The sequence below is a fragment of the Manis pentadactyla genome, chromosome 2, assembly GCF_030020395.1.
Source record: "Manis pentadactyla isolate mManPen7 chromosome 2, mManPen7.hap1, whole genome shotgun sequence".
NCBI lineage: Eukaryota > Metazoa > Chordata > Mammalia > Pholidota > Manidae > Manis > Manis pentadactyla.
In genome coordinates, this window is record NC_080020.1 from 83,659,946 (window position 1) to 83,672,846 (window position 12,901).

The 12,901-nt window shown below is 41.1% G+C and overlaps 1 protein-coding gene across 1 annotated transcript in view; it reads right to left on the reverse strand.

Annotated features, from left to right (window-relative positions):
• Window positions 1–3,784: 3,784 nt before the first annotated feature.
• The window catches only part of ANKDD1B (ankyrin repeat and death domain containing 1B), a 57,690-nt gene continuing 48,573 nt past the window's right edge, over window positions 3,785–12,901 (reverse strand). The window contains 4 exon segments of the mRNA XM_057497507.1: window positions 3,785–7,625; window positions 8,665–8,796; window positions 11,420–11,509; window positions 11,512–11,620. Coding sequence (XP_057353490.1) covers window positions 7,558–7,625; window positions 8,665–8,796; window positions 11,420–11,509; window positions 11,512–11,620 — 399 coding nt within the window. The 3' untranslated portion in view covers window positions 3,785–7,557.

Genomic DNA, 12,901 nt, shown 5'->3' on the forward strand with positions numbered 1-12,901 from the left:
GAAGAAATAAATAAAATTGAGAAGAATAAAACAATAGCAAAAATCAATGAAACCAAGAGCTGGTTCTTCGAGAAAATGAACAAAATAGATAAGCCTCTAGCCAGACTTATTAAGAAGAAAAGAGAGTCAACACAAATCAACAGTATCAGAAACGAGAAAGGAAAAATCACGACGGACCCCACGGAAATGCAAAGAATTATTGGAGAATACTATGAAAACCTATATGCTAACAAGCTGGGAAACCTAGGAGAAATGGACAACTTCCTAGAAAAATATAACCTTCCAAGATTGACCCAGGAAGAAACAGAAAATCTAAACAGACCAATTACCAGCAACGAAATTGAAGAGGTAATCAAAAAACTACCAAAGAACAAAACCCCCGGGCCAGATGGATTTACCTCGGAATTTTATCAGACATACAGGGAAGACATAATACCCATTCTCCTTAAAGTTTTCCAAAAAATAGAGGAGGAGGGGATACTCCCAAACTCATTCTATGAAGCTAACATCACCCTAATACCAAAACCAGGCAAAGACCCCACCAAAAAAGAAAACTACAGACCAATATCCCTGATGAACGTAGATGCAAAAATACTCAACAAAATATTAGCAAACCGAATTCAAAAATACATCAAAAGGATCATACACCATGACCAAGTGGGATTCATTCCAGGGATGCAAGGATGGTACAACATTCGAAAGTCCATCAACATCATCCACCACATCAACAAAAAGAAAGACAAAAACCACATGATCATCTCCATAGATGCTGAAAAAGCATTTGACAAAGTTCAACATCCATTCATGTTAAAAACTCTCAGCAAAATGGGAATAGAGGGCAAGTACCTCAACATAATAAAGGCCATCTATGATAAACCCACAGCCAACATTATATTGAACATCGAGAAGCTGAAAGCATTTCCTCTGAGATCGGGAACTAGACAGGGATGCCCACTCTCTCCACTGTTATTTAACATAGTACTGGAGGTCCTAGCCACGGCAATCAGACAAAATAAAGAAATACAAGGAATCCAGATTGGTAAAGAAGAAGTTAAACTGTCACTATTTGCAGATGACATGATACTGTACATAAAAAACCCTAAAGACTCCACCCCAAAACTACTAGAACTGATATCGGAATACAGCAAAGTTGCAGGATACAAAATCAACACACAGAAATCTGTGGCTTTCCTATATACTAACAATGAACCAACAGAGAGAGAAATCAGGAAAACAACTCCATTCACAATTGCATCAAAAAAAATAAAATACCTAGGAATAAACCTAACCAAAGAAGTGAAAGACTTATACTCTGAAAACTACAAGTCACTCTTAAGAGAAATTAAAGGGGACACTAACAGATGGAAACTCATCCCATGCTCGTGGCTAGGAAGAATTAATATCGTTAAAATGGCCATCCTGCCCAAAGCAATATACAGATTTGATGCAATCCCTATGAAACTACCAGCAACATTCTTCAATGAACTGGAACAAATAATTCAAAAATTCATATGGAAACACCAAAGACCCCGAATAGCCAAAGCAATCCTGAGAAAGAAGAATAAAGTAGGGGGGATCTCACTCCCCAACTTCAAGCTCTACTATAAAGCCATAGTAATCAAGACAATTTGGTACTGGCACAAGAGCAGAGCTACAGACCAATGGAACAGACTAGAGAATCCAGACATTAACCCAGACATATATGGTCAATTAATATTTGATAAAGGAGCCATGGACATACAATGGCGAAATGACAGTCTCTTCAACAGGTGGTGCTGGCAAAACTGGACAGCTACATGTAGGAGAATGAAACTGGACCATTGTCTAACCCCATATACAAAAGTAAACTCAAAATGGATCAAAGACCTGAATGTAAGCCATGAAACCATTAAACTCCTGGAAGAAAACATAGGCGAAAACCTCTTAGACATAAACATGAGTGACCTCTTCTTGAACATATCTCCCCGGGCAAGGAAAACAACAGCAAAAATGAGTAAGTGGGACTATATTAAGCTGAAAAGCTTCTGTACAGCAAAAGACACCATCAATAGAACAAGAAGGATCCCTACAGTATGGGAGAATATATTTGAAAATGACACATCCGATAAAGGCTTGACGTCCAGAATATATAAGGAGCTCTCACGCCTCAACAAACAAAAAACAAATAACCCAATTAAAAAATGGGCAGAGGAACTGAAGAGACAGTTCTCCAAAAAAGAAATACAGATGGCCAACAGACACATGAAAAGATGCTCCACATCGCTAATTATCAGAGAAATGCAAATTAAAACTACAATGAGGTATCACCTCACACCAGTAAGGATGGCTGCCATCCAAAAGACAAACAACAACAAATGTTGGCGAGGCTGTGGAGAAAGGGGAACCCTCCTACACTGCTGGTGGGAATGTAAGTTAGTTCAACCATTGTGGAAAGCAGTATGGAGGTACATCAAAATGCTCAAAACAGACTTACCATTTGACCCAGGAATTCCACTCCTAGGAATTTACCCTAAGAATGCAGCAATCAAGTTTGAGAAAGACAGATGCACCCCTATGTTTATTGCAGCACTATTTACAATAGCCAAGAATTGGAAGCAACCTAAATGTCCATCGATAGATGAATGGATAAAGAAGATGTGGTACATATACACAATGGAATACTACTCAGCTATAAGAAAAGGGCAAATCCAATCATTTGCAGCAACATGGATGGAGCTGGAGGGTATTATGCTCAGTGAAACAAGCCAAGCGGAGAAAGAGAAATACCAAATGATTTCACTTATCTGTGGAATATAAGAACAAAGGAAAAACTGAAGGAACAAAACAGCAGCAGAATCACAGAACTCAAGAATGGACTAACAGGTACCAAAGGGAAAGGGACTGGGGAGGATGGGTGGGTAGGGAGGGATAAGGGGGGGAGAAGTAGGGGGGTATTAAGATTAACATGCATGGGGGGGTAGGAGAAAAGGGAGGGCTGTACAACACAGAGAAGGCAAGTAGTGATTCTACAACATTTTGCTATGCTGATGGACAGTGACTGTAAAGGGGTTTATAGGGGAGACCTGGTATAGGGGAGAGCCTAGTAAACATAATATTCGTCATGTAAGTGTAGATTAGTGATAGCAAAAAAAAAAAAAAAAAAAAAAACAGGGCAGTTCCTGTGTGGTAACCTCCAACGAGTTCTACACAAGGGTATAAAGGGCATATAAAAGTGTAGGCAAAGGGTCTGTTTGTGTTTATACAGAGGATCAAAGCCTAATTGGGCTACCCCGAAAATGAACTAAGATATGATATGAAAAAGAACTTCCAACATCTGCACCCTCTGGAAGACTCATGCCAGAAGATGATCATCAAAAAACCCCAACAAAGATCCACGCACTGCTACAGCTGTAGATGCACTCATCCCACCAGTTCCTGGACCTGCCATGGGAATGAGGAAGGAGATATCTAAGCTGGCCTGTGCATACAGTAAAACAACAAAATTGGACTGGATCTATACTGTTGGAACTCAACCAAGAATTTGGAGAAGTGCAAATTGTAGCGCTCCAAAGTCTTACAACTACAAACTATTTATTGTTAAAAGAACATATGGCATGTGAACAGTCCCCAGGAATGGGTTGTTTTAATTTGTCTGATTTCTCTCAGACTGTTCAAGTTCATTTGGACAATATCCACCATATCATAGATAAGTTTTCACAAATGCCTAAGGTGCCTAACTGGTTTTCTTGGTTTCACTGCAGATGGCTGGTAATTACAGATATGCTTTGGTTATGTAACTATACTCCTATTATGTTAATGTGTGTGTGCAATTTAAGTAGTAGCTTAAAACCTATACATGCTGAAGTTACTCTACAAGAAGATATATCAAAGAAATAATCAATCTTCCCATGTTTTCTTCCGCCTGCTACTTCTATAGCTTTTCTTCTTCCTTCCTAATTACAACCCTTAAATAGAATTCGTGCCTCATATCAAATTTACCGAGTATCATAATTCTTCCAAGTGGTAAAGATACCTCAAGACAAATGCTGGGCATAGAAGCCACAGGGCATAAATATGCAAAGAAGTGAAAAGCTAACTTTTTCAAACAATAAGGCTTCTCTCTCACTTACCAACTTCACATTTCCCTGTATGGCCCCGGAAGATGACTGGTTAGCCAGAGACGGGTAAGATTCCTCAAGGGAGGAACAACCTAAGACAGGCACAGTCGCAGGGGGGCCATCAGGTGAGAAATTGGGGATCAACAGAGGTGAGGCTTAGAACCTCACCCCCCCGTTCTGAGAGAAATCTTCTGCATACGTGGATGTTTTATTGCCCTGGTCTAGCTTGGATTAACACATAGTCTACAGGCACACACCTGATCATCTACATGTGCTCTCTTACAACACTAAACTATGTTTTCTACCTTTATCTTGTATCTACCTACCACTTCAGCATTTTATTAAAAATAATAATAATAAAGAGAGAAATGTGGTATCCACATATAAATCAAGTATAAAAACCAAATGAGTATTCATATTTTAACTGACTGTTTATAGTTCATAATGCATGAGCAAAACCGAAAGTTTCTGTGATGACTGCCCTTGTACTGTTCACTATGTAACTTATTCATTATGTAAGAATTTGTTCTACATGTAAAAACTTGTTTGTTATGCCTCAGAAGATTGGAGACTGACAAAAATTAGGCTTGGGGTGGAATAATGATTGTGCATTGAGCATTGACTCCCCTATACAGAATTTTATTGTTGTTAACAACCATTTGATCAATAAATATGAGAGATGCCCTCACAAAAAAAAAAAAAAAAAAAAAAGGACAGACTTCCAATGGTAAAATAAATTAGTAACCGGGATGTAATGTATAGCATAAGGAATATAGTCAAGATATTGTAACAGCCTGGTAGGGTGATAGCTGGAACCTAGAATTATGTATATAAATGTTCTACCACTGTGTTGTACACTTGAAACTCATGTAATGTAATACTGTGTGTCAACTACCCTTCAATAAAAAATAATTATTATAAAAAAAAAAAAAAAAAAAAAAAAAAAAAGAATAATCCTATTTCTGATGTTCTTTCTTGCCTTTCTGAAACACTACAGAATTTGGGCCCTTTTTACCCTCTTATCCATACATTGCCATGTGGTGGTGTGACCCAGGCAGCTGAGCAAACCTTCCACACCTGGGCAGAGACTTTTTAATGACTGACCAATGAGAAGAAACCATCTGGGTAAAAGTGAGTTAGAAGAACAAGACCAGCTTTCTGATGGTTTTATTGCTGGCTGACTGCTTTATCTTAGGCCAGACACTAAATTTAAATGTCTCAGGATCCTTACCTGTGAAGCAATGAGATCTACCTACCTCCCCTATTTCACAAAGTACTTATAGGTTACAAAAATGAGTAGATTCTGAAGTATCTGTCTAGAGCATTAGTTTCCCTATCTGTAACAGAAGTGGATGGACTTAAAAATCAGAAGCCTCTTTCAGTTTGAACATGATCTAGCTCTGTGCTCTTAACTTTATTGTAGGACATAGTTTTTCTTAGCCTCACATTGTATTGGGACATGAGAGAACAAATGTGACATAGGCAAATACCTATAGGTATTTAATAGGCATTCCACCTTCACCCTCAATGCCTCGGTTACACCAAGGCTTCTCTGAGCTATACAAATACCTGGCTGTGTCTTAAAGAATATTAGCTCCTTCTTATGCAACACATGTTCTGAGTTCTGGCCCAGGTACCACTGTGGCCAAGAGCTTCTTATGGGTTTCAGCAAGCACAAAGCAACAGCCCATCACCAAGCGCTGCCCACCTAGCACCTGGGCATGCTGCTCTCCTGGGCTTTCCCGGCTGCTCCAAGAAGTCTCAGGGGACCACAGGCTCCACATGGAGCCCACGCGTCAGCCGTCCAGTCCAGAATTAATACCCCATTGCAGTAAACATCAATTCTTCCTTGCCCCCATTTATGAATTACCCTGCAATGTACTAGTCCATCCCATCACTTGGAAGAGAGTACCCTCAAGGTCAAATAATCAGTTGTGCTTGACAGCAGTGCTGGCCAATGTGGTAAATCACCCTGCTCTTAGCTCCCATTCCTTCCCCATCTCACTCCCATTTTCCTTCACTCCTGCCTCCTAGGATTTGCACTCCTGAAAAAAGCAGTTGCTCATAAACTTTAGCCTCGGGCTCTGCTTTTTGAGGAGCCTAGACAGTAACAACGAATGGTTTTCAGTATCCAATCCATAACAACATGAACTAAAACTAAAGTGAGTATTTTGACTATTGTAATTAAGACTATTACAGGCATTTTTTAAGCCTTAAGCTCTAGAAATTATATATTGTCCAAAGTACAATAGTGTTAGCCTAAGTTAACTTAAATTCAACAATTAGAACATTTATGTATGTTTTATATATTGTTAATAATGCATTCACATTTGTTTATTTTTGCATAAAGAAGTTACCCAGATTTTTTGGTGGGGGAGGAGTAGCAAGATCAGTGGAAACTACATAGTAAAGAACAGACGTGGGCAAGACTTTTCACTGCATACCTTTTTAAAAAACTTTTTTGGAATCACATGATTTAAACATAACATTAAGTGGGCCATTTATAATCAACATGAGACAAAGGTATAGAACTATAAATTCATGATAGCTTAACTAGAACTGAAATTGGTCGTGATTTTTTTTTCTGGCCTTAAGGACTAAAAAGTCAGCATTTGAGAATGCAGAGCCTTAAATTATAATGAATAGATGCACATAAACTAATATAAACTGGTATTTGCTTTTTTCATAACTTCCTCTGATTATAAAAATAGTGCATGTTCATTGTGAAAAAAATGGAAAATACCAAAAAAGTACAAAGAAAATAAAGACCTGTAATTGCATCACAGAAGATAAAAAACATTCATATATCATTTCTGGTCCTTTCTAAATAATGTATTATGTCTAGGTGTTACTTAAAGCCAACAATGAACTATAAATTTCCAAAGCTAGTTTCTCTTACTGATGAAAAGTAACTAACAGTTAATATTTCCAGTATTGTGGGCATGAGGTTAGGTATTTAATAGGCATTCCACCTTTACCCTCAATGCCTCGGAGGAGATAGACACTTTCCCCATTTTATAGAGAAGGAAACTGAAGACCTGAAAACTTGAATATTAGCATGCCCAAAGGCTTACAGCTAATAAGGTGGCAAAACCATGATTAAAAAGCCATGTCTGTCTATTCTAAATCCCTTGGTTTTTCCATATACCATGAAGCTGCTCCCACCATTTTTTTTAAAAACATGATGTACAAAATCCTAGATTATGCCAAATCACTTATGTTCCATCAAATGACAGATCGGAAAATCAAACACAACTTGTCTCAAGCAAAACCAATAATATTTTTTACTTCATTTCAGTGGCTGGGAAGTATAATACCATCTTTCCATCTGTTAGAGGATCCTATCACCACCATTTTCATAGTTGAAAGGAAAGTTAATACTATGGCTAGATGAATTTTATGGCATTAGTGAAGTGAACTTAGACTGGATACTGAGTGGAAAGTCATTCGATACAATTTTTTAGGCATTTGTGAAACCACATTTCGTGGGCCTTGAGTCAGTTTTGCTTCTGAATTGACAGATCTTTTCTGGAAAAAAATAGGATAATATTTATCACTAATAGTGACATTTATTAAGCACTTGCTATGTGCCAGCATTATTTCTTAATCTCACAATTGCCCTTTGACATAGACAGTTTTCTAGTTAGTAAAAGAGAACACTGGCACAGGCAGGTTATAGAACTTGCTCAAGAACACAGAGAGTACTAATGTTGGAGTTCAGATATATGCCCACACAATCTTGTTCCAGAACACATACTCTTCACCACTTCAGTGGACTGCCTTTCCTGAGAGTTCTTACGGCTACTCTTTCATAGAAACAAATATAAAGTTGAGGGAACAACTCCCAGCGCTATGAGGATAATGTCATGGAAGGTAGGCATCGTGCACTATTTCTTGTACCTACCACTGCTTGAAACTGAATATTGAATTGATGGTCTGATTCACATATTTATGTTCTCAGCTTCAGGTCAAACTGTAACAGTGAAAATAACTGCAGATGTCCCTATATTTTGCTTGAATGGTTATTATTACATGAGAAAACACCACCTAATTCATTGACAAGTTTTCAAAGTGTCTTCCCTGACAATACGGTCTTTGGCAGAGTGGTTTTTAGCAGTAACTTCAGCTGGCAAAGTGATAACCTGTCTACTCTTTTCTCTCAACATAAAGATAACATTTTTAAATACACTAACTTGCAGTTTCCCAACAGTAGCAACTGGCTTTTGAGCAAGACAGTTTCTTAGCTGTGGAGAACTATACTATAACCTTATGAGTGGGCTTAGCATTCCTGCCCCGACACCCCCCAGCCCTCCACTCTGCCCACACATACACATGAACAGAAACACTCCTACACTTTTGCAAATACCCAGAAGGAGGGTAATGTCAAGCACCACTAGTGTCCTGAGTGGTCAGGACTGAGTCACTCAACAAAGGAGAAGCTACATATTCTTTAGGAGCCACGGCTAACACCGAGCTGGACTGCTGCTGTCAGGGGTGATGGTATTCCTGTCAACTGTCTCCTACCACTTTAAGGACAAGAAGTTTCTATCTCCCAAAACTAACTCACCAGCTAGTTCTGGGAAACCTGCGAGTACCAATTCTTCATACAGACGCTTGATGGGAGGGGCCTGTGTCATCAGGGTCCCATGCAGCCAGATGACCAGAGCCCTGTGGCCATGTTCACGGAAGCTTTCCTTTCCTACACCAGGCACAAAAGGTCTGAGGTGAAACACCACATACTGATGTCTCTTTCCACTGTGATCTCGATTCTTGCTAAATTTCTCTGTGACTGGTTGCAAGGTCACTCCTCTTCTGATGGCTGTCAGGTAAAAGCCCAGCAGGTGAGAGCCCGTGCAGTTCCCCGCACCAGTGCTTCTGAAGGGTGAGCCAGAGTCTGGGTTCACTGCGACACCTGCCATGAACCTACTGTGCTTGACACAGAGGAGAGGAGGAGGGACTGAACACTCTCTGCCTGGCGGTACAGAACAACTTGAATGAGGTATGGAGCTTCTCTTCACCCTTCAGGCAGCACCGCTATCCACCAGCATTTCTCAAACTCAAAGGGCATATTTCACCTAGAGATCTTGTTAAAATAAAATGGAAATTCTGATTCAGCCCATCTGGGGTGCAGATCTGAATGCCTAGCAAGCACACAGATGCTGCTGCTGTGGGTTAACCTCTGAGAGGTGAGCATGGGCCATCCTGCCAGTTTCTGATGGAAGTCTGCGTCCCCACGCCAGGATTATTTGCTGAGCCAATCCTCACCAGACACCTACCCCTGAGAGGTGTTGGGGAAAGTAATGGGATATGAAGGGAAGCCACTGTTACTCCCAGCAGGAGTTCACAGTTAACACCCAATAGGCTCCTTGCTCTGCCTGAGTGTGTGTGGGAGCAGACAGATGCCCCCAATAAAGGGCCTGAGCTCTGAGGAGGAAACTTGCTGGACAGACTGTTAGAGAAGCGGGTGTTTCAGGGAAAGCAAACTGCACACATAAAGAATGATCTCCTAGGCAAATCCTGTTTTTTTCCTAATCTTGCCCTTGCCAAACTAATTTTTCTTAAATATCATCATCAACGTGTCATTCCTTTGCTCACAAGCCTACATATTCCTTAGGCCCAGTAGTATTGCCCTGGATGATAATGTGATTGGATCATGAATGGTGCTGTTACCATGCCAACCAGACTATAAACTCCAGCGAGCATGCACCATGGCTTACAGAGCTGGTGTGTCCCTGGCCTGGCACAGCTGAATGTACTCGAGGCTCTCTGTAATAAAGGGACACTGTGTTTTCATTTCTTTGACATTGTGACCCATTTCTTTGGATCAAGAGAGATTTCCAGAAGGCAACTGAATCTTCCTTAAATTTTCACAGAATACCATATGGCTAATTAGTGACAAAGGAGAAAATTTAACTGTCTTGCCAATGGGTTTCAGCCCCAGGCAAGTTCACTATGGATTCAATGTGACCAAAAAAATAACAGTTCTTGGGGTGAAAGGGTTATACCCAACTTTATTTCCACAGTGGCAGGTCAATCACTAAAATCTCATTCACTCAGAGCGAGTCTGCATGCAGCAAGCCGGGCTCTGCCTCTGGGCCCCTCTGCCTGCACAGCCATCCTCTGGGCCTCCCTCTCTGGCTGCACAGCCATCCCAGTCTCTGTCCTTGGCACTGCCATCACTCCAGCCTCTGCTCTGCTCTCCTGCAGCCTTGCAGCTGTGCCACGGTGCTGCCCAGAGCACTGAACAGGGCTCCCCCTACAGAGTCAATAACAACTTACTGCCCACACTTGGGTAGTGAGATAGCCAACCAGGGCCAGGTGAGAATCCTGGCCACAGGAACTTTCATTTTATCCACATAAACAATAAAAAGGAAATGTTTCCAGAAACTGTAGACAAAATTCAACCTTTTCAATGCATTATCTTCCATTTTTTCACATGAAAATGTATCTCTCGAATTAGTAACAAAAAGTGCCACAATTTACTTGTATGTGGCATAAGCAGCATGTGTCTGTGGGCTGTGGTTCTGCCGTGTACAATCCCCAGCAGTCAGCAATGCGAATCAACCCTGGAGCATGGGACTCATTTACACCTCATGATATCCAAGTAAACAAGCACTCTGAGACAGTTTTGCCAACAGAAATGCCTGCTTCTTTGTTTTCAAAGTTAACTACCTGATTAACGCCAAATAAACTTCCTATATTTCCTATGTTTTGGTCAAATCATTAAAAAAGCAAAGCTAAGAACCCCAGCTAACCAGACCTCACTAAGTCTGAGAGCTGGAGTCTGACTGAAATGACTCCATGGCTTAGAATCCTCTACAGAGAGAGCCCTGAGTCTGTATCCAGTGTGTCTCTCATGGGACAGCTGGCCTCATCCAAGGCCATGTTTAAGGGGTTCCTCCTTGAAGTGGAAGCTATAAACAGTAAGCCATTTGTTAGCCAATGAACCCATTCACCCCAGACAATCACAAGGAACACCAGAAATCAGGCTGGCTTACCAGGGACGGGCCAGCTGTTAAATCCTTGCAATCCATTCAGTTGGGAACCTTAATTTCCTTCTAGGCTAAATGCCACCAATATGGATCAATAAAAGTAATCATGCTTTGCAAACTTCAGTTTATTGCAGATTCCCATAAGTGTTTGCAAGCTGCAAAGTTCTCAGTCACCTTTGTGGACCTAAGCTAACTGTCTCCATTCCTGGGCCCTTGCAGTCTGCTGCTTACTGTGAGTACTGGGCACTTAGCCTGAAAGATCTGCCACTAGGAAGGACTGCTATTCCTAACACTGGTGGCTCTTGCCCACATCATCTAGACCATGCTCACCTGACCACTGATCCTCTGTGGCTCTGATCTGGTCCTCTGTGAATTTCCATGTACGGGACAGCCTCTGCCACTCATTGGCCTTCAGGGGTAGTAAACCAGTTTCCAGAGGAGACTGCGAATATGCCTGGTCTCTGGACTGTGATCTTGCTTGAATGTCAGAATAAAGAGGGATGATGGGTCCCTGATGCTTTCACCATGCTCCTAAATTGAAGATAAGTTAATCAGATGATTTCAGATATATTCTGTTTGTTGCCTTATATATTTTTTCATATACAACTGGTAAAGTGGTAACCAAGACAATGTTTTCAGTGTTACCTGTAACTAGACCATTTCTGTCATCCAAGATGAAGACAAGTGCCTGAAATTCAAAGCATGAGTACTGTCTGTCTGACACACAAAACATGAGGGACTTTGCCATGTTGTACCCATACTTTTATCCCAGCCTGCTGACTTACACTGACCCTTCCCAAAAGAAAACAGAGGGGATGCTTTGGCTAAGGAAATGTCACAACAACAAATGCATCTTGATAGGCCTTGCTTTTATCTGATACCCACTCTTCTTTTGAATGTCTGATTTTCTCATGTCAAAGTTTCAGGGCGGCCCAGACTGGAAGCACTTTTAATAAGACCCTATAGCTGGTCCCTCTATTTATCCTGCTCTCTCTGAATATGAGAACAAACTAGGAGCTTACTCTGGGGACCAAAGGAGTGGACAGGACAGAGGTCATACCATTGTGTTTTAACCCACTGCAGCCAGGCTCAGCCCAACAGCACCATGCCTGGATTGACATCTTGTTTTCTAACTTTTCAAAGGTTCCTTTTGTCCCTTCTGCAGAATCCACCAGTCTTACAGAATCCAACCAAGGATAATTAGAGAAAATCTCAAAGTGAAAGCAGGTGCCATGATGTTCAAGAGATGTACCTGTTGTGCATATGCCCTTAGTGCTCCAGGTAATCCTCCTTCAGGGGGCTGCAAACCACTTGACGACATGTAGGACACCCAGCCCACCCAGACATTTGGCACTTCTTACGTTTTCTCCCCTCCTCTTTATATAAACTGACTTCTATTTTTGTCTTTCATTTAAATAAAAGTGAATATTAATAAAAGATGCTCTGAGCAGCAAGACAGGAGTCACTGCTGTGGCACAAAGTGAACTAAAAGAGTACGTAGACCTGGTTTTCCAAAACCTACGAGAAGAGCATGGTGGGGATGATGCTGCAGCCCCCAGCACAGGTCAGCCTGCACCCTTCAGAGCATTAGCAATCTCCTCCAGAAGGTCTACAAACTTCTGGGAAGTTTGGCCAAGGAGAAGAGAAAGGCCCTTCTCTAGTATCTGAACTTTGTGAACAAAAGGTGAAATAGGAATGGAAGGGATGAATTACCCATAATTGTTTTAGAGATTGTTAAATGCAAGGTCTTCTTCCCCTAGCCTTAGCTCTACTCCCCCAGTGCCTAGCTCCCAGGCAGTCCTAAAAGAGCCA